At 50.8% G+C, this 21,180-nt stretch overlaps 2 protein-coding genes across 5 annotated transcripts in view; one reads left to right on the top strand and one right to left on the bottom strand.

Moving 5' to 3' along the window:
• SSBP3 (single stranded DNA binding protein 3) overlaps positions 1-11,293 on the top strand; it is a 56,056-nt gene extending 44,763 nt beyond the window's left edge. The window contains exons 6-18 of one of the 4 annotated variants that reach the window (XM_082484718.1): positions 1,524-1,604; positions 2,409-2,468; positions 4,638-4,704; positions 4,818-4,894; positions 7,735-7,799; positions 7,914-7,962; positions 8,274-8,309; positions 8,545-8,599; positions 9,104-9,174; positions 9,719-9,797; positions 10,019-10,047; positions 10,235-10,336; positions 10,971-11,293. In XM_082484718.1, the coding sequence (XP_082340844.1) occupies positions 1,524-1,604; positions 2,409-2,468; positions 4,638-4,704; positions 4,818-4,894; positions 7,735-7,799; positions 7,914-7,962; positions 8,274-8,309; positions 8,545-8,599; positions 9,104-9,174; positions 9,719-9,797; positions 10,019-10,047; positions 10,235-10,336; positions 10,971-11,102 (903 nt within the window). In that variant the 3' untranslated portion in view covers positions 11,103-11,293. Of the gene's footprint in view, positions 1-1,523; positions 1,605-2,408; positions 2,469-4,637; positions 4,705-4,817; positions 4,895-7,710; positions 7,800-7,913; positions 7,963-8,273; positions 8,310-8,544; positions 8,600-9,103; positions 9,175-9,718; positions 9,798-10,018; positions 10,048-10,234; positions 10,337-10,915 lie in introns of all 4 variants that reach the window. The other 3 variants (XM_082484716.1, XM_082484717.1, XM_082484719.1) reach the window with 3 other exon arrangements.
• A 5,688-nt stretch (positions 11,294-16,981) lies between these two features.
• Positions 16,982-21,146, bottom strand: MRPL37 (mitochondrial ribosomal protein L37). The gene is made up of 7 exons (XM_082484297.1): positions 20,738-21,146; positions 20,296-20,479; positions 19,624-19,739; positions 18,921-19,106; positions 18,519-18,676; positions 17,787-17,990; positions 16,982-17,201 (listed from the first exon to the last, which is right to left on the bottom strand). The coding sequence occupies exons 1-7, from the start codon at positions 21,120-21,122 to the stop codon at positions 17,124-17,126; spliced, it is 1,311 nt and encodes a 436-aa protein (XP_082340423.1). The 5' UTR covers positions 21,123-21,146; the 3' UTR covers positions 16,982-17,123.
• Positions 21,147-21,180: the final 34 nt, after the last annotated feature.

The raw sequence follows: 21,180 nt of genomic DNA, 5'->3' as shown, positions 1-21,180 counted from the left end.
GTTTCCCCGGGCGCAGCGGCTGGAGCGGGGAGGCTGGCGGGAGGCTGTTGGTTTAAATCCGCTTGGCTCCGTCTCGCCGCCGAACCGTTCAAATGAGAAAAAAAAAAAAAGAAAGAAAAAAAAAAAAAAAAAAAGAGGAAAAAAACCCACCCTCTTACTTTATTTACATTGCACTCAAGTTTCCGCCGTACAAAAGATTTGCAGGTGCAAATATGTCCTGCCTTCATTAACTTCCCCTCCCTTTTTAATTTATGTGATTTCAATTTTCCTTCCCTGTACTGTTAATTAGGGGACCCTCTAATCAGTACCATTATCACAGTGGTATTCATGTTTAGGAAAGCTGCTAAACAAATGCTTGCAAAATTGCTAAATGGCTAATTAATGTCTGTTAATTAAGAAAATTGCTCATGGTAACAAACCATGCCATTGCTGGCAGCAGCTAGAAGGCGAACACTTGTTGAAATTAGTAACGAGGCAGGTAGAGAACATCTGCTCCGGCGCCGGTCCTGGAGCCTGCCGTCGCTTCCCATCGCCTACTGACAAAGCTCGTTTGCTTTCTCTACCAATTACACCTCCTTTGACTCAAAAAATACCTTTTTTTTTTTTTTTTTTTTTTTTTTTTTTTTCTCTCCTTACGTTAACACGCACCGCTATATTCTTGCACCGAGCTCGCGGTTTTTCCAAGCAAATTTTAATTTCATGCTTTTAAGGGAAATTTAAAAAAAAAAAAAAAAAAAAAAAAAGTGGGCGTTCAAGCCCAAAATGTCAGCGGCTGCTGCATTGCAGCCTTAAACCTGCACCGACTAATCTCTCCTTTTTTCCCCTAGACATCCTTTCTTTGCTCGCAAGCCATTTTACTCGCATCCGTAGGGAATCCACCTCGAGGAAGGCTGTTGCATCCGCACAGGCTGGCGATGCAGCCCCGGTTGTGCCGGCCAAACGCTGCCCGGGAGCGAGCTGGGACGTGCTCCTCGTCCTCTGCGCTCGCTCCACCACCTCCACCGAACCACGGTCAAAAAAAAAAAAAACCAAAAACCCAAAACAACCCCAGAGGTGTTTCCAGCCTTTGGGATGAGAGAGGAGAAAATGATTTTTTTTTTTTTTTTGGTGGTATGGGGGTGTTTTTTTTTTTTTATTTCCCCCAACCTCTCTGGTCCTCTCCTGCATATTTTTTCTTCCTCGTTGCACGCCCTTGCAAAGTGTTCCCCTGTGTGTTTATCATTGCAAACTTGGTTGAATTACCGGACCGTTTACCGTCAATGTGGCTGCTGTATTTTGACAGATGTTCTGATTTTTAATTTTTTTTTTTTTTTTGGGGCATATATCATTATTCATTGTTCAGCTACAAATGACTAGAAACTCAATTAAAAAGAGGAAAAAAAAAAAAAAAAGAAAGAAAGAAAAATTAAAAATGGGAGAAGTGACTCCCCAACAAAACAGGTCCACCCGTCAATCCTTTTTTTAGCTCTTTCTGCGCTTTCATGTGCTAATCTATAACCTCCTTCTACTGTCTGACCTCACAGGGACCGCCTGGGTCACAGCCCTCGCCACACGCACAGCCTCCACCCCACAATCCTAACAGCATGATGGGACCCCACAGTCAGGTAAAGACACTAGCGATGGGTAGGGCTGTGAACCGGGACGTGCGCTCGATTTGCTTTTTTTTTTTTTTTTTTCTTCTCCTTTTTTTCCCCCCCCTCTATAAGCATGCTGGGCAGCGGGTACCCGCGCTCCCGGGGAGCATCCCCCCGGGCACCCCAGCTTCCGAAGGAAAATGGTGGTTTTTTTCCCCTTTTTTTTTTTTTCTTTTTTTTTTTTTTCTTTTTCTTTTTGGATGTGCAGTTGTCAATGGACTGAGAAGTCAATCGTGGGTATCAGACTGTTTTACCTTCCCAAGGTAGCCTGAGAAGTTTAACTTGATGTGGGTTTTTAAAGCTTCTGTTAGTAGCAGCAGTTGTAAAAAAGAGTAACTTTAAGTCTTTCTTCTTTTTTTTTTTTTTCAGTACTTAGCACTGGGGTTGTTTTTTTCTGTGTGCGTGTCTGTATGTGCTTATTTGCTACTTTTTTAAATGTATCTCTATATCTTTAAACTTGAACAGTATCTAACACTCAGGGTTTCCCATGCGCTAATTTTAACAGCCTCACCTAGTATTGCCGATGTCAAACGCTCTGAAACAATAAATCTACAGAGAAAATGTTAAAAACCGGACTCCGGACATCTTTTTCTTTTTCTTTTTTTTTTTTTTTTTTCCTTTTGAAACTTAACTTTTTGAAAAAGGATGTCTCCAGGAAAAAAAAAAAAAAAAAAATACCAACCCCAAAACGGTGTGTACAGTCTAACCGGCGTGCGTGGGGAGCGTGCTGCCTCCCCGCAGCTCGGCCCTCACCTCCCTTTTGTGTCCCCGCAGCCGTTCATGTCGCCGCGCTACGCCGGAGGTCCCCGGCCCCCCATCAGGATGGGCAACCAGGTACTGCGCTCCCGGGCTCCACGCCGGCCGGTTTGCTGGGGATGGCTTTTATTTGGGGAGAGAGACAGGGGCCACAAGTCCTGCAGATGCTCCTTGGGTTTGGATGGCAAGCATCACCTCCCTTGGGCATCCTCCTTTATCTTGGTGCTGGAGCATCAAGTGTCATACAACCATTTTTTTTATTTTTTTTATTTTTTTTTGAGGTTCAGGCATATCCAGGGTGCAAACGGCGGTGGGGCATGTGCCGCTTTGTATTTGTGGTGTTTTCAGCACAGCCGTGCCGTGCTGTGGGCTCGCTGCCCACCTAGATTTTCCCTGCAATCGCAGAAAATTAAAGTGATGGAGATAATCCTGCTGCTGGGTTGACCGAGCGCTCAGATCAGCGGCGGGGTCAAGCAGGGCAGGTCACCGCTGAATTTTTGGGGTTGGGTTTATCCTCTTATCCCAGCTTAAACAAGGGCAGTTTGTTTCTGGCCTTACGGACGGAGGCTTCCACCCCACGCGCTGCCTGAACGCGTGGCTTTGGTCGAGGAATTCATCTCATTCCCAGCGATGCCGTGCAGATCTACGGGCTGATGACCCAACCAGAGGTTATTTGTCATTAACGGGAAATTAAAGGAAACCCGTAATTCCTTTGAGTAGCAAAGGTGACTGTGCGAAAATAATCTTGGGAGCTTGCTTTTTGGCTAGCAACTTTATTGTTATACAGTTCTTATTAGCAGAAAGAGCGGAATAGTCAGGGAATGGGAGGTAGCAGCTTGCTTCGTGTTTGTGCTTGCTGGATTTGAGCCTTGAATCGCTGGAACTTGCAAAACGATGGTGAGACAGCTGAGATGTAGCTGAGAAAAAACTCGGGGGGAGGGGGGGGTGGGCTGATGTAGGACCCTCGAGCTCGGTTGAGCTGGAAGAGCTGCCCACCCTGGGGCGCTGGTGGCTGTTTCAACGAGGTATTAATTAATTGCACCTCCTCATGGGACAGTTTTAAGGGCCCCCTGTCCTGCTGTGTGCACCTCCTCATGGGACAGTTTTAAGGGCCCCCTGTCCTGCTGTGGTACCCAGGCTGGTCCTGAGTGCTGCTGGAGGTGAGCTGGGGCAGGCAGGAGAGTCGGGGGATCGGTTTGGGGTGGCTGCTCTTGCAGCAGGGTCGAGCATCCAGGGGCAGGTAGAGTTAATTAGAAGGATTTAATTTCCCCCCCCCCCCAAACACCACGTATAAAACACAGGTTTGTAGACCTACACACAGCTCGGCGGGGTTACGGTCGCATCCAGAGGGACAAGAGGAATAAATAGGCAGGCGGGAAGGTCAGGCGGCAGAAGTGTAAATATCCATCACTACAAACCCCCCCCCCCGGTTTCTCTTCCCCCTGCTGCCAGCTTTCAGGCTGCAAAAAAATTGGGATTGGGCAGATTCTGCCTCGGCGCGGCCATGTGCACCCAGTGCCCGCGCTGTGCTCCAGCAGTGGGACCTGTCTGTGCCGGCACTCAAATAAAAGGTAGTGCTGTGGCAAAACTGTTTACAGTTTGCTTCCCCCGGGCAGATGGTATCTGCGTTTTTCTCCCCCTTTATCTCTTCGGAGCAGCCTTTGAACTTTAAATAGCCGCGTTGCCTGAGCAGAGCTGGTTTTGGGGAGGGGGAGCATCCGCTTTCCCCTCCGCCTGTGCGAGGACGGGTCCCAGCGCCGCTCTGCTGCAAATGCAGCATCTCCCCACCGGCAGCCGCTGGATCGCTGCGACCCGTACGCTTTGGTCCTGGCACTGTAAATACCGGGGAGCCACGCTGCCCGTCTCCTTTCCTTGCCGGCTTTGACGCCTCTGCCCCGTGCAGCCCGGGCTTTCCCCTGCTCCCCTGAAATACAGCAGCCTGATGATGTGTGGGCTGCGGTGAGAGGAAGAAACGCCGGTGCCTTGTTGGGTTTTTAGAGGGTGTTTGCGAAAGGAAAGGGGAAGCAAACACCCAGAGGCTGTAGGATGCAGTGGGATGCGGGATGCAGCGAGATGCGGGATGCTCAGGCAGCCACAGGTCGTACAGCAGAAGGAGGGGGGATGCATCACGGGGAGCACACCAAGGAGCCCCCCCCGAAAGCCTAAAGCCTCCACCCAAATCTCTCTCTGTAGGCTGCATTGTAGCAATTATTACTTTTTTTAATCTTCCTCTCCTTGGTTTCACAGCCCCCGGGTGCCGTTCCCGGTACACAGCCGTTGCTGCCCAATTCGATGGATCCCACGCGACAGCAAGGTAAACCCAGCGCAGGAGGGTTGAACGTTAACGTTCCTCGTTAGCTGTTAATTCGGGACCCGAAGTGGCTGCCGTGCCGCCTAACCCCTCCCACCTTGCTTTCCTCCCAACAGGGCACCCTAACATGGGCGGCCCCATGCAAAGGATGAATCCTCCGCGAGGGATGGGCCCCATGGGTCCCGGTCCGCAGGTAAGCCCAGCGCCAAAGAGCATCTTACGGCTCGGCAAACGCCCGAGCGCCGTCGAAACCACCTCCTGGGGCTCGAAGGGCTGGGAGACCTCCCTCCCCCCCACGCACACACCCACCCTGTCCCCCCCATTAGTGTTAATGCGTTTTACATTAGTCTTGCATCTGGAAATCCCTCCTTTTAACGTGAGTGAGGTCTTCAGAGCTCATTAAGGGTATTGCAACCTCCCTCCCCGCCCTTCCGTCAGAGGGGACGGCACTTAGCGCCGCGCCGGAGCAGCCTTTGAGTGCATTACGCTGCCTGCCTGGGAAATAGTTACGGCCCTGACAGCAGGAAAGGGAGAGGAGGCTTGCATTAAAAATAAATAAATAAAAAGAAGCGGCAAAGATCCCTATAGCAGGGGAATAAGGCTTTCCTCTGCGAGGTTCCCCTCCTGCTGCCTGCTCGAGCTCTCTATTTCGGGAAAGGGGAGTAAACTCTTGAAATTAAGCAGATCTGGGTTAATATATGCTGTCTTTCCGTCGATTCGCTTTACGGAGTGGCTTGTTGTTGACTCACTCCTGTTTGTTCCTTCTACGAGACTTCAAAACCAGATTACCATATTTTGGTTGGAGGTTTATCCTCTCTGCATCGTCGCCTACGTCGAGTTTGTAGCGCGAGGATCAGAGTCTGTCAAGAGACGAGCGAGTGCGCTGGAGTTTTGTTTTGTTTTCCCCCCAGAGACTGTTGAGATAAGCGAATATTGTGTAAAGAGGGAATTGTGTCATCTCTTTTTAACGCCAGCCTGAGGATGCTGCGCAGGGATGCCGGCCGTCTCCACCGGCGCCCAGCTCCATCCTCGGGGCAGGGGATAAAAAACCTGCGTGAGCGTCGTTTTACGGACAAGCCCTCCTGCTGCTCTGCTTAAAATCCTCTTTTCCTGGAGGATTGCACCCAAAAAAAAAAAAAAAAAAAAAAAAAAAAGCGGCGGCAGTGTGCCTGGGGGAAGCTGCTCGCTTCCCACTTGCGAAGCTCGCTGTGAAACTTGGAAGCGGCGAGCGCGCGTTGAGCGCCGCGTGGGATGGCGGCGGCTCCGGGAGCCGGCGGGAGTTGTGAAATGTTTCAGAGCTTTATTTTTGACTCCGCCGTTCCCTGTGTACGTACATTAGGGGAGAAGGTGGGGTTTTTTTGTTGGGTTTTTTTTTTTTTTTTAAAAAAAAAAAAAAAAAGACAGCCTTCCCCTGGAGAAGCGCTGGGCTTCCCAATCTGGCACCCGCAGGGCGCTGCCTCCCCGCAGCCATCCGGGAACCACCAAAAATATCGAAGCAAACCCAGCAGCCCCTCACACCGGGGCTTTTTTTTTTTTTTTCTGTAAGCTTTGCATCAGGACCTTCCCAAATTCTCCTTAAATTCTTCCCAAAGGGCTGCAGAGCATCCAGCCAGGACATCCCCACATCCTGACAACAGCTATTTATTACGCACCGATGATGAATCATCTCTTACAGCCGGTGGCTGCTGCCTTTTTTCCCTTGAAAAGTCACAGTTTTAGCTCTGCAGATGCCGGGATTAGGTTTGCCGGTACCTCTGTGAAGAGGATTTGTAGCTTGCTGGGTTTCGGCGGTGTCTTGCCAGAGCCCGGCATCCAGGTCGCTCGGCACAGCTGCCTTCCCTCCCCACCCTCCCTCAGCATCTTTCAGATGGCTTCGTTTTCCTGCCTTTCAGCTCCAATTAAAAATGCTGAGCTTATTTTATTTTATTTTATTTTTTTTCCCAAAGAAAGGGTTTGATGCTGCTATTCAGCGTAAATGGCTGGAATCTCGATCAGTTAAGGACTTGCCGGCAATTTGTTTGGGAAAAACCCTCTTCTGCCTCTACAAAACAAACTTTGGCGATGCACCCTGCTCCGCTGCATCCATAAACCCAGGGAAAAATCAACGGCACTGAAGTATTGCACTCAAAATCCAGCTTGGAGCGCTCCGAGGGGCTGCCAAATAGGAAGCGGCCAGCCTTCCCCCCCTCCTGCCCGAGCAAGTTTTTTCTCTAAATGGCAGAAATACAGCCCAAAAAGATGCATGGGGAAGGGGGGGAAGGTGGGAGGGGAGGAGCGGCAGCGCGACCTAAATCCGGCTGCGCTGCGCGTCGCCCGGAGGGCACGGGGAGCAAAGCGCAGACCAAATGGAGCGCGGCATTCGGGAGGCGGGGGGGGGGGGGGATTCCTCTTCCTTCGCTGCCTTGGGCTTGGCTTTGTACTGGAGCTGGTTTTAGGAGATGAGGGATGCAGATCTGAGGCTCCCGGTCCCGGCTGGAGGCTAAGCCGGGGTGGAATAAACCAGGAGAGGGGACCCGAGAGACTCCCCGCAGCCTCAGACCCCGTAGCAGAGAGCTGGGAAGCAAAGGGAAAACAAGCCTGGCTTGTTTTTCCCTACTCCAGCCGTTATCCCGGGAGCAGAGGATGCTCCGTCTCGGGGGAAGCTCGCGCAGCCTTTTCCCATCCTTACGCTGCAGCAATAACCTTCCAAGCGCCGCCGCCGCCTTTTCTCCTCCCGCCCGGTTTTCTCCTGCACAAAAAGACAAACCCAAAAGGCTGTTGTCGGCGCCCGGGGGCTGTGAGCAGATTTGTCTCCCGGCGCCTGGCTCCCTTCTATATTCAGCTGCCTGGTTTTTTCATAAAACACAATTGCTAATTGCCTCTACGTTCATCATCATCTAATTTTTTTTTTTTTTTTTAAAGCTAATTTTCGCAAACTAACCCTCTCATTCTTTTTGTTTGTTGGGTTTGGTTGTTTTTTTTTTTTTTCCCTTCTCTCGTCTTCTCCGGTTCCCCTCCCCGTTACGGCAGACTGACCTTTGGTTATCGTTGCAGAACTACGGCAGCGGCATGAGACCTCCACCCAACTCCCTAGGTCCCGGCATGCCTGGAATTAACATGTAAGGCAAACCCCGTGCCGGGGATGTTTGGCCGCCGACTCGCGCTTTGCGGGGACTGTACGCGTAAAAATACAACGTTTTTCTTTTTTCCCCCCCGTTTGATTTTGACCCCAGGGGGCCGGGAGCCGGCAGACCGTGGCCGAACCCCAGCAGTGCTAACTCAGTGAGTATCCCGCGGTCCTTGAAGCAAGAGCGGGGCTGGTCAGGGACCGTCCCCACAAACGAAGCCGGTCCTCGTTAAGCTGAATCCTGCTAATGAGGCGGGGGGTTCCCCAGCCTCTTGCTGCATCTATAGCCTAAGCCCTGCTCTCCCTGCAGCGGGGGGCAGCTGTGGGGGCCGGTGGGCTGTGGGACCCCCATCCCCACGGGGCTGGAGGGGGGCAGGGGGGGGCTCTCGGCTGTGCGCTGCTGGGGTACAGCCTGCGGGACCCCCCATGCACCCCGCGGCTGAACCCGTCTCTCTTCTCTCTATAGATCCCATACTCTTCTTCATCGCCTGGTACATACGTGGTGAGTCCTCCTGCTCCCCCCGTCCATCCTGTCGTCGGGGTGCAGAGATGTTATGGCTTGGGGTGCTCAGTTTTGGGGGGGAAGCAGTGCCCCGGGCTTGGGGGGGGGGGGGGGGTAGGGGTCCAGGCTCTGGGTTTAGGGGTGCGAGGTGCAGCTGGGGGGAGGCGTTTGAAACCGTGGGGAGGTGGGTGATGCTCGTGCTTGCGCAGCTGACCCCCGCTTCATCTCTCCGCAGGGTCCACCCGGCGGCGGCGGTCCTCCAGGGACACCCATCATGCCCAGTCCCGCAGGTACGAGCCCCCCCGAGACCCCCCTGGCCGGGGGCCGCCTTCCCGGGCTCCTGCCCCTTTTCCTGCCGGGAGACCCCCATCCCTGGGGCTGCACCGCCAAGCACAGGCAACCCCTGCCCAACCGGCGATAACTGATTTATGTACTTTTTGCCTTGCCGGGGAGCAAGCGGCGTGGGCCGCTTGGCTTCGGGATGGCATTTGGGGGTGTTCCTATATCCCCCTATGGATTTGGATGCTGCAGGGTTTGGGGAGGTGAGGAGTGCTACGTGGTGGGGAATTACCTCCCCGCGCTTCCCAGCCAGGAGTTGAATTATTTTTCACAGTTGAATTTCTGTGATTAAAAACTTTGTGGATCTTCATTAAATACAAATTAGCCAGAAAATGGTGGTACTTAGAGGGAATTTTAGGTGATAAAATACAAAAGAATGAGTTCAAGTGGCATGAGTTTGTTTTAATTAAGAAATGAATTAATCACCCGACTTACTGGGCTTCGCTGTTCCACAGATTCAACAAATTCAAGTGACAACATCTACACAATGATTAATCCAGTACCGCCCGCAGGCAGTCGATCGAATGTAAGTCTGCTTTCTAATAATTTACATATCAGATACCATAACAAATCATAATTAACTTCATCAGTTGAGAGTAAAGCACTTTAATTGATTTCAGCCATTTGTTACAAAACAGAAATAAAACAAACCATCAAAAAGCGATTAACTCTTCGGTGACTTTGTTAATTTTTTATGCTTATTAAGAGAGCGGCGGTCCTGCTGCTCCGGCCGAGGTGGTGGCAGCTGTGTGCCCGGTGAGACGCTGTGTTTTGCGGGACACGGGCAGACTTAAATCTCTTTAAATACTAGTTGGAGGGAACCCTCTGCGCTGCCGTGGGTCTGGGTCTGCCCTCTCCCAGCCGGCCGAATTTTATAGGTGAACCCACAGGACCACGAGCCCCCAGACATCATACCCCACAGCCTCGGGGGAGTGGATGCATCCCTCCTCTCGCCCTGCTCCGGAGGGATGGTTGGAGAGGGGACGGTCCCCAGGAGCCGCCGGGGCCGTGGCAGACGTACGGGGTGGTTTTGTGGCTAATTTTGGTTTTGTCGCCTTTTTCTTCCGCAGTTCCCGATGGGCCCCGGCTCCGACGGCCCCATGGGCGGCATGGGCGGCATGGAGCCCCATCACATGAACGGATCGTTAGGTGAGCGCCCGCGCGGGGGGGCTGCGGCTCGGGGAGCCTTCGCTCCCTGGGGATGCTGGCAGAGCATCCCAGTGCCTGCTCCCGTCCTGGGGTCAGCCCCCAGTTCAGACCAGTGCTCAGAGCAGAGCCTTTGTGCTGGGGGAGCAGGGCAGGGGGGCGCAGGGGCCATCGCTGCGTGCTCAATAAGTCTGTTCTCTTTTTGTGTCCCCCCCCCCGTGCAGGGTCAGGAGACATAGATGGACTTCCAAAAGTAAGTGAGATGCAGAGCGGGTGTGTGGTCCCCCTCTTTTCTTGGCACTGGGGTGACGATGTGACCCCCATGGACGGGGACACATCGGGGGGGACGTGACCGGGGCAGGCGGGGCTGTGTCCCGCCCCCACGACGTTTCGGGGGACACAGGGACCTGCTCACCGCCTCCTTCCCCCATCTCCCGCAGAATTCTCCAAACAACATAAGTGGCATTAGCAATCCCCCGGGCACTCCAAGAGACGACGGGGAGCTGGGAGGCAACTTTCTCCATTCCTTCCAAAATGACAATGTGAGTGAGTGGCTCCCTGGGGACGGGAGGGGACGGTCCCCGGGGCGTCCCGGCACGGGGGCGGCTGGGCTTGGTGGTGGGGTGTCTTTTGGACCTGGGTTGTGCTGCGTGTGAGCTGCTGCGGGACAGAAAGTGGGGAGGATGAATACGCGGGTGGGTGCGTGCTTGGGTCCTCGGCGGGATGGAGCTTACCGAGGGAGGGGAGAGAATCCCGTGGGATGGAGGGGAGAGGACCGCGCGGGAGGGAGAGGAGCCGGTGCAGATGCAGCCAGCTGTGCGTGGCTCTAGACATCCCTCCTCGTCTTCCTCTCTTAGCAGCATATACAGGCGTGCATGTTAATTATTTGTTTTAAATTGCGTCTCGCCCCATACTGTTCTGCTGATTTTCTCCCCGGAAGAGCAAGTTGCAGAGCAGATTACGCCCTGATAAATTCAAGCCTCCAGCATCTCCTCTCCTCCCGGTTTATTAGATTCAATTAGGTTGCTGTACAGTTGTCATCAGCCTCCTTTTACGTCCCCCTTCGGTGTCCGGGGGTCTGGCCCGCCTGGTTTCTCACCCTGGCTCTGTCTCTCTTCCAGTATTCCCCCAGCATGACGATGAGTGTGTGATTTCCCTCCCCCTCCTCCTCTCCAGGATCAAGAGAGTCAGCTGCCGTTCGGAGGATCTCAACGAATTATGCAAGAAGAAGAAGAAGAAGAAGCTAGGTGTATGGGCAGGGAGACGCGTGGCGGGGGCCAAAACCCCAGGTTTAGTTTCATGCAATAAAAAGGCCGAACTTTTTATTCCATAAAACATGAAGGACAAAACTTAAAATATTTCAAGACATGACAAGACCCTTCTTTGTGCAGAAGGGTTTATATATGTACATGACACTTCTTTTTGGAAACAAACGGAAGCCTCTAGCACCCAACTCCGATCTCTTTGCTTTGTTCTTTTAAATAAAGACAGAAACCGAACCTGTTGTATGTTTGTGCCGTGCGACACCAGGAAGCTAGTCTAGATATGAATTCTCATGTTGTCTCTGTTGTAGTCATTTTTTTAAATAAACTGGACAGTTTACAATGGTGGTTTTCGTTCAGAAGGCCTGTTTTTGGTTTTGGTTTTTTTTTTGGTTTGGGGTTTTTTTTTCCCTTCTATTTTTGGGGTTGGTTTTTTTTTTTTTTTGGTTCGTTTGCAGCACAACGCTTCCTCCTCCAGTTAACAAGATCTGCTTTGGGGAAGAGACTCCACCACCTCGTTATAAACTTGTTTAACGCAGGTGACCCCTTCTAGGATCACATCCTCGAATGAATCGTGATCTTGCTCTCTGTGACTGTGGCATGCACTGTGTTAGTCTTTCCCCCCCTCTCTTGAGTACAAGAAGAAATCTCTGTCCCTCCCTTCCCCAGAGTCTTTCAGCTGGTTCACTGCAAAAATTGATTTTTTTCAATTTTTTTTTTTTTTTTTTTTAAATCCACCGAAAGAAAGGGTTAATCTGACCTGGGACTTTGAAACTGTGATCTCCAGCTAACTTTGGGGGTTTTTGGGGTGTTTTTATTTGCTTTGGGGGGGTATTTCGGGGGGAGGGGGGGGTGTCTTTTCTTTAGAGATGTACTCTTGTCAGGGTTTCACTTATCTATGATTTGGAACTGGATGGAGATATTTTTTAAGGAATTCTTGTTGTTAAAATGTAACCTTGCTATTCTGTAGGCTCGCTCTGTAATAAGAAAATAAAAATTAATGGCAAGCATCGAGGGCCCTTCCTTCTGGCGGGAGAGGAAGGGACGAGCCAAGGCGGCGGGTTGGGATCTCTGTACATGACACTACCCTGTAGTTTGGTCTTTGTTTTTCTCCAGCTCCCATTTCTGCTCCATGTATATCATATTCTGTAAAATATTCTCTCCCTTGGATTTGACCTTTGTGCGGATTATTGAAAGCATTGTATCTTGTTTCAGTGTTTTTTCTTACCTTGTAGTCTGGTTCGAAAATTACCGAGAGGGGAAAAAAAAAAAAAAAGTAATTATTATACATTGTAGTTTGTGTACGATATTTGTTGATAATGTTTTATTAAAGGGATGTCTTTTTTCCGCACCCCTTCATTGAAATGTTTTTGGGGAACATTTGGCTTGTTTTTATTACTCTGACTGCAAGACATGAGATGACAAAACTTTTTTTTTAGTGTGTAATACGAATATTATTTTTTTTTAATGTTTGCCTTCTTTTTCCTAGGCATTTTAATTGTGCTTTACCTGTAGAAAGTCGCTGGGGAGGGAGGGGCGGGTGGGATGGGGGCGGTCTGAGGGTGTCAGTCTCATAGTTACAGTCAGGTTAATATTTTCCAAGTAACACTGAGAAATAACTGAACGCGGATTTGTTGCATCGTAAATATACCCGGGGGCTCCCCGAGGGGTCAACTTTTTTTCCTTTTCCGCTTTCCATCTTGGGGTTTTTATTTTTCCTTTTTCTTTTTTTTTCTTTTTTTTTTTTGGTTTTGTTCTGACGTCAGGAAATGAAAGGACCGGTTTTAATGTATTTTAAAATGAATAGCTAAATTATTGTCTTCATTGGTATGGGATGGTTTTTTGAATGAAACGGTTCTCCCCCCTTCTCCCCCCCCCCCCCCCCCCATGCTGTAATAAATATCAACATAAACATTTGATTTCGGTGCTCTGCAGTTTATTCCTGGTGTTTGCTGCCAGACCCAGGGCGGAGGCGGGGGGAGGAGGGCAGATTTTTTTTCCACCCTTATTTAGGGAGGACCAAACCCTGCCTTTGGGATGCAGGAGCAGAGGTGATGCAGAGCTGAGAGGTGACCGGCGTTGGGAGGGTCTGGCTGAGGCTGGATGGGGATTCGGCTGTGGTACAGGGCACCGGGGGGGGGCGGGAGAGGTTTGGTTTAACGATGCTCGCTTGTTTTATGGGTTGGGTTTTTTTTTAAGCGTTTTGAAAATTCAGCTTTTAGCCTGGGAAAATGGTCATTCTTGCAGGCACGGGGCTGAGGATGCGCCCGCCAGACTCTCCTCGCACGCAGCCCGCCTGGCTGCAGGCTGAGGGGGGCTTTCTGGGGCTAAAAAGGAGGGGGGGGGGGAATTTTGCACCCTGTCCCCCAGGGTATCCCAGCGAGTTGGGCCGATGGAAGCTGGCATCCCTGCAGCAGGTTAGAGATGGGGGATGCCCCAGCAGAAGAGCTGGGGCTTGCTGACCTCCCGTTGCTGGAGTCCTGCGCCGCTGGGAGGTAAGCAAGGGAGGGGACGGGATGCAAGCGTCACCTTCAAACATATACGTATACACACACATATATAGGCTTGCGATGGGGTCTGCTGACCCCCTCCTCGAGCGAGGGCTGGCTGCGGTGCAGGGTGGGTGCCTGCACCATGGCGGGATCAACCTCAGCTCAGAGCCGGCTGCTGGAGGTGGAGAAGCTCGGGCAGGGCTGACCCGGCTCCCCAACGGGCAGCATCGGAGGCTGCTGCAGCACCTGGGGAGAAATTGGGAGTTTTTAGGTCTTTAGGTGGGTGTTTGCAAGTGTTGGGTGCCTGAAACGCTCCCGGGAGCTGCTGTCTGAGCCTTGTTCTCTGCCTTCGACTAGTTCAGGCAGGATACGTCTGTGCAGCTTCTCTCCCTCCTTGAGGGAACATTCAAGCGTGGGCTGAGGGTTTGGGGGGGCTGTGAGCCATCCCAGAGCTCTGCCGGTCCTGGGGTATGCTCCCACCCGGCACCGGCACCCACAGCCACAGCACTGCTGCAATTCCAGGAGCTGCGTGGTCGTGGATGCTCATGGGGCAGAGGGGGGATGCGTTGGGTGCCTGCTGGGTTTGGGCACCTCCCAGAAAAAAATCATCGTGCCTGCAGAGCCCATTAACATGTAATTAATGGTGGTGCCAAGGAGCAGGGTGTGTTTGCACCCTTTGCTAGCCGTGCAGGTTTGACTCTGGGTTAGCGCCACAGATGTCCCCGTGTGGGGTCCGCAGCCATCCCTCGATGCGTTTTTTGGTCCAGGCAACCACCCAGCCGGGCACCGCTCGGCTGCCCGGAGCAATGGGCAGCATCGCTGCCCGATGTGTTTATTGTGGGGCACGGCAAAGCCCTTCCCGTTGGTTCTTACTGGGTTACAGCCTCATTTTATTAAACACCGTCATGAGAAACTGCTGGGTTCCCTCCTCTAAACGTCTCCTGAGCCCAACCTCAGGGATAATTGTCTCCCACATTAGTTTTCATTAAATTAAATGCGGGAGGAGGATCCGAACAACCAGGGGCTCCGGTCTGAGCACAGTGCACACTTGCTGGCACGATGAGTGCCGCCCGTGGAGTCAGATTTTGCACCAGGAGTGGTTCAGGGGGAGGGAGTGTGGAGCCGGGACAACACACCGTGCATCATCCCCAGGGCAGGCTGGGGGGCAGATCCTGTGCCAGCGGCTGCAGAGCTCTCCTCCGGGCAGCCAGGCACTGCCGGGTCTTCATCTCTCTTCTCGCATGTTCTGCTTCCCCCGGCTGCCTTTCATTAAAAGTTAATGCCCGGTTCTTGGTCCGTGCTGAGGTAATGCCATTCATCTGCTGACAAGCCTTTATAACTTATTGATGCCAACCCAGATGTACCTCTATGACCCATTGTCCTGTTCTCTGTCCCACCTCCCTCAGCTGGGCTAATTCCAGCAGGTCACACTGGAGGAATGAGCGGGTGAACCAGGCATAGGGTGCTTGGGAAGACCAGTGGGACACCACACACGCATGTACGGCTGTCCACGGTAAGGGCTGCCTTCACAGACCTCGTACCCGCACCACAGACCAACCTCAGCATCCGTCCCAGGTGCCAAGCTGGAAGCCCTGCTCTGCCCTTCTTAAGTACCTCTCCTGGACCCCAGAGGAACTTACCCAGCACAAAGATGAGCTGCACCTGCCAGTAACATGTGAGTCCTGCTTCCCCCACCACCACAGGCAAGATCAGCTGTGCCCTAAGCAAACTAGGGACATGGCCTCGCATGCTTGTGTATGGTCACCTCATCTCAAGTGGCTTCCTGATGCCTCTCATAACCTGCTGACCGTCCCGTATCTTATTGCTTCTGCATGTTTCAGAAGTGACTTTGTTCTGCCATAGTCCATCTATCCCTGTGCTTGTGCTTTGTCTCTGCTCAGTCTTGGAGACAGCAGGACTCCAGCTTCACTTAGTTTCTCCTCTTCTACTGCCTGTGCTAATAGACATGTCTTTGTTGAGAGGTAAAAGCATCTAAAGGGACTTTGGCTCTTTCCCATGTAGACCATCTTCACAGATTCCCACATCTACCATAAGCACACGAGGTGTTTCATTTCTCCACACCCCTGCTCCACCACAGCCACTCTCCTACGAGGCTTCCTGGGTGAAAACGCTCTGCTCAGGAATGCGAACGCCGCCCTACAGGGTTTCCCCCCCAGGACGGGGTAAGCTGGAAGGGTGAGGGGATGTGAATCCTCTGAGGGATGTTGCCTAGAGCTGTTCAGCAGGGTCCGCGTGAGAGAGCAGAGCGCCAACAGCCTGAGAAAGAAACACCTACCGGAACAGTCTCCACAGAGCACGAGCGTATTAAAATATATTCCTAAATAACCGGGTGCAAATCACAGATCTGAACAGATTTAAATCAATAAGCTGAATTAAGCACCCCTTGAGCAGGCAGAATTAACATGATTTAGATCAATGCAATGCTTACTAGATTATTTCTCTTCTGAGCATCTTCTCCAAACTACTGAGGGATTTGTTAGTTTAACTTACAGCCCAATTTACTGGGTGCAACCGTTGATCTCAAATTTTGACTAGTGAAAATCTGTTTTCTGAAACCTGCAGAGTAGAGCTGTCTGATGGATCGAGACTGCAACACGCAACTGGGGCGTTCCTCCAGATGGTCAGAGAGGATCACAAAGCACAGACCAGTCTCTGACACAAGACACTGAAGCCAGAGGAATTTTTTGGAAATATGCTCTTCCACACCTTAAAATAGCGCAGGCTGTCCTATTCCTTCCCATGTGCTGGAGGGGATCAGTGCAGAACTGCAAAACATTCTACATTTGGCTGGAGCTAATTTAGCCTTCATTTTACAAAACCCACACTAATCCCCCCATCTTAAAAAGAACACGCTTCCTGCTCAGTTAACTCTGTGTGGCAGGAAGAAATTCTTCCTTTGTGTTTTTAGCGGCAAATACCAGCTACCAGGCACCAAAGTTTCACGCTACATTCTACACCACTTTCCCAAAATGGATAGGTCTCTTCATTCAGGATTGGGGGATAAAAGAACTGCAGTTCTATAGATCCAACAAAGCAATCTCACCGATTAAGTGCTTTGGGAACTAAGCGCAGGGCAGCATGATACGTCCCAAAGCAGCCAGGAGAAAAACAAAGTAAAAGCCAGGCAGAATGTAAAAGGCTTATGTCTCAGGCTCCCCTCTTGAAGCTTTGTAAGTCTCTTCCACACACACCACATTCAGAGGTACTCAAAGCAACCTTGGAAAATAGGTTTGAGTCTAGCTCTGTGCAAAAGCGCACCGAGAGCAGAACCTGCGCAGAGGAATAATGACTGGCTTATGTTCTTTCTAGGCAACGGCAGAAAAGTGCAGGAGGATGCATTTGATGACTCCCTCTAACCCGAACCCAGAGGTGAGTCCCTAAAATGAAAGGGTTTCTTCATGCACAATTTGGTTTTTAAAAAAAAATTTTACTTTCAGTAACAATATAATTTATTTTTGAAAGTAAATTAATCCACCTTTCTTTAATTATGTGACGGTTCTGGCAAAGAGAAGCAGCAGGTACAGTTGGTGAAGTATTTTCATTTGAGCTGAATTTCACACAGTTCCATGCAGATACAGTGCCAGAAACTTCTTGAATGTGTCTGGCTGAAAGCCATATATTCCAGCGGGCTTCTGCAGAGAAAAAGCCATGGATGCTCAGTTTGCAGTGAAGTGATTAATGTAGACAAACAACGGCTTTAAATACACTTGAATAAGACTCCAGACGTGGTGGCTTCCAAATTGCGCCTGCCCTCCCTCCCCAGATGGGTTTGTGCGCAGGTACTTCCACTGGTCTACATCTCCAACGGCATAAAGCCTTTGCCCATCAAACTGAGACACCCTCCCAGCGTAACCAGGGCTGACAGCACCGTGCTCTATTTACTCTACAGCGAAGCTGACAGTCGCATGTAAGCACTTCCTTCATCAGAGCACGAGCTGATTTTAAACAAGCGTATTATGAGCTGGTAGATTACAGATGGGGATATCTTTATGTAGGGGTTCATATTAAACTTGCTTGGCATGCAGCTTGCAGGCGATGCGGTACACCAGCGCTACAAATACCCCCTGTCAGTAACACCTGCCTAAGTAAGAACAAGGCCAGTGCCTGTGTCAGGTCCCTTCAGCTGGTTTAAAATCCGCACGGCAGCTCTATGCCAGCTTTCAAACCTCCAGCAGAGGTGAAAGGATTTCCAGGACTGTTTCCCAAGTCTTGCTTACCGTAACAACTCTCTTCTTGACTTCTGGAATACACTGGGCTTTTTCATACAGATTCTGATCGGAGTCAATCCAGACTAGATTTTTTATGCCATCACTAGAGACAAGGTCTGTTGTATTTAACTGGAACACCATGAACTGGAAGAGCTGGCCATCTGTGCCAACGCTTTGCACCACTATTGGCTGCTCCAAAACCTTGGGATCGTTCTAGGAAAGAAGGAAAGGGGGGGGGGGGGAAGAATGTTTAAAAAGCCAGTTACCACCAAAATTGTATGAGCACTTGCTGACTCTGCATCTTCTACTTGGTTTAAAGCCAAGATTTTAATAAATGTATTGTTACCTTGCCCAGAAAATTACTCTAGTCAAACAAGTTTTGAATGTAGATTTTGTATTTTAATTAAAATTCCACCTTCAGCCAGCAATGAAGTATCAATTTACATACTGAGCTGCAGGATGGGTTAGAGTTTTGCAGTTGAACCTACTCCCTGGTTCCTACCCATTACCACTCTAATGCACATTACATCACAAACACGCTCATTGCCAAGAGATGGTTTTCTGGATCAGCAGACATCATAACCATACCCGAAGGTTAGAGTTAGGCCTCTGGACTGGGAAGCTCAGATTTGAAAACTATTGTAACATGCCACAGCAAGGGAATGTCACGACTCTCCACTAGCTGTAGCGCTAGGGAAAGAACGAAGGCCCAGTGAGTCAGCAGCAGTCTCCGATACGTACCCCGTACAGCACCTTAGCCTTTGCCAACGCATTGCCGAAAGCAAACATCAGCATTTTAGCACGAAGTTGTTCTGGTCTGAACCTGTTAGTACGAACGTTGGCCGATTCCAGGAAGAACAGAGTGTGAGGATGAGAGTATGGATAACCATCTCTAAAACCTAAAAGGCAGATAGTCATGTCAGGAATCGCTCAGTACGAGACTGCACAGCCAATGTTTTCTCCCCTATCTTCAGGGACTATTAATTTGCTGGGATTGAAGTTCTTGCACTTGCACTGCACACCCCGTGCCCAGCTACTGTCCCATCCACCCCCTACCCACAGCTGTCTCGCAGAAGGACAAGGACTCCAGGTTAACCCGAACACTTGGTCTGACAGAAAACTATTATCAATGGTGAGATCTACCTGTATCGTTGAGCTCTTTGTACACATTCACTTCCTGAAGATCAATTGTAGGAGAGATGGGATAGAAGGTCTCCAGAACATGTTCTTCAGTGGCCAGTATCTCCTCCTTGGAGGCTACTGGTGGTATTGGGGCCATAGAGTTCATAAGTATTCCGTTCAGGCCACGGACCTGAAGGAGAATGGATTCTGGGGAGGGAAATTAAGCTACATTCAAACATTGCCGAAATAACATTAGGAAAAAACGTATGTTTTCCTTCAGGCAGAAGCATTCTAGCAATTTCGTGTCCTGCAAGGCTCACTCTCATCCCCTCACCTCTAAACTAAACTTACATAGTAGCTCAGCTATCGGTTCTTCTTCTAAAATAACAATGTTAATTGCTGGTGTTAGTTTCCTAAATAAACATATGTAGAAAAACAACAGTACAGATTTTGGACACAAAAAAATAAGCAATCAATTCTACGGCACTGGTTCTCTTCTTCTGCCGCCTTGTTGATGTTGTCTAACACAATAGTCTCCTCAGGGCAAATATCCTGCCATCTTCCAAGGCTGCCCATCCTTACACCACTACTTAAACCTGAAAGACTTACTTGGTTCCAGAAATTGCTTCATTTTCTCCAAGTCCTCAGCCTTAAAGCTAGCAGCTTTGTTACCTCTTTTACATTACTGAAAAGAGCTAAATGCTTCACCACAGCAGCAACTAACCTCTTTCCCACGTAGCTGATATCTTGTAGTTTCTAGCCAACATTCTTTTAGCCAGAGAAGGATACTTCACAGACATTAACCGACATAAATGTATCAAATCTTCAAACAGTACTGGGCTTTAGAATGAGAAAAAAAAATAGTTACATAAAAAAGTCTGATCATAATGGCGGGCAGATGCTTCTGGGACATGAATGCTGTTAACATTACTGTTTTTAAAACATATAATAGCCTAACATTTCCAAACAGCTAATACAGATTTCAGATTAATATCCCACACAACAGTCCTGTTCCAAGTTGGCAGAGTTAATGCTTACCATTGCTTATTTAAAAATTGACACTGTGCATCAGCTAGAAGTAGATCTCAAGTTGAAACACAGACCTTGGCCTGAAAGCAGCTTTAATGTAGAGTATGTGTTTACATTGGTACTCCTGTCAAGATTCAGTGCTGGGGTTTTTGGTGGTTGTTGGTTGTTTTTGTTTTACAAGTTGACAAGCCGATAAAAAGGGTCTAACAGCTTTGCACAGTAAGTGAATCTCTCAACACTAGGTCTATGTATGAATTTTCTTTGTAGTGTTAAAAACTCCGGTTCTTAAGTCACCTGCTCCATGACCGGCTTATGCTAAAGCCACAACCACGCGGCAGCAAGATTTTCCCTATGACTGAGGACTTACCAATAATGTTCTCTCCTGGGAGCAACTTCCATCGTGTCCCAGAACCGCGCGTGCGAGATCGCACGCTTTACCCTCTCCTCGTGGCCCTCGAGCTGGTGAGCCGGGTTGTCAATGATGCTGAGCACCGACGGGGGTAAGCCTTCCACCAGCTTCGTCTTGGTGAGCCACTGCGCTTGCCGAACTCCTTGTAAAAAATTTTAAAAATAAAATAAAAAAGTATTACTGAGGCTGCTGGCAACAGGCTGACAGTGCAGTTAGTTCACGAGGCAGGGCGGGCTCTCCGCTGCCTGTGGGGTTTTTTCGCACTACGTGAGGAAAAACCTTGGCTGGCGGTGAAGGGTAAGTGCTTGAACAGGCTGCGCGGCCCGGGGCAGCGCTGGGGGGACAGAGCAGAGTGGCCCGAGCCGAGGAGGCCCCGGAGGAAGGTCGGCCGGGCCGGTACCTTCCAGCATGCGGACGGCCTGGTGGCAGATGTAGCAGCCGCGCTCCTTGTAGAGCGGCATCTCCTCGTATCGCGGCCCCGGAGAGTGCCAGGGGTCATGCCAGCCCCGGTCCCAGGGCGGGAAGCGCGGCCGGGCCAGACCGGGCACGAAGTGCTTCCGCTCGGCGTAGGTGATGGTGTCCAGCTCCACCTGCTCCCGCACCGGCCGCCGCTCCACCCTCCGGGCCAGCTCCTCCGGCGGCGGCCCGCGGGTGGTCCAGGGCGTGCGTGGCAGCGGCCCGCGGGGACGGGGCGGCCCCGCGCGGGTGAGGATGCCGCGGGTGAGGACACCGCAGCCCCGCGCCGCCGCCCCGGCCCGCCTCAGCGCCACCGGTCCCGCCGCCATCCTGCCGGTCCCTCAAAGGTTGCCCGCCGCCATCTTGGCGCGCGCGGCACGGCGGGAG

The sequence above is a fragment of the Vanellus vanellus genome (genome assembly GCF_965231255.1).
Source record: "Vanellus vanellus genome assembly, chromosome: 5".
Taxonomy (NCBI): domain Eukaryota; kingdom Metazoa; phylum Chordata; class Aves; order Charadriiformes; family Charadriidae; genus Vanellus; species Vanellus vanellus.
The sequence above is the reverse complement of the archived record's forward strand: the minus strand, read 5'-3'. Positions and strand labels throughout refer to the sequence as shown.

Excerpts from the sequence above, each read along its gene's own strand:
- MRPL37 (XM_082484297.1), bottom strand. The coding sequence starts at position 21,122 with ATGGCGGCGGGACCGGTGGCGCTGAGGCGGGCCGGGGCGGCGGCGCGG. Across the intron at positions 19,107-19,623 it reads ATCAGCTACGTGGGAAAGAG|AATCCATTCTCCTTCAGGTC; the intron begins GTTAGTTGCTGC and ends TTCCCTCCCCAG. Across the intron at positions 18,677-18,920 it reads CAAAGAGCTCAACGATACAG|GTTTTAGAGATGGTTATCCA; the intron begins GTAGATCTCACC and ends TCTGCCTTTTAG.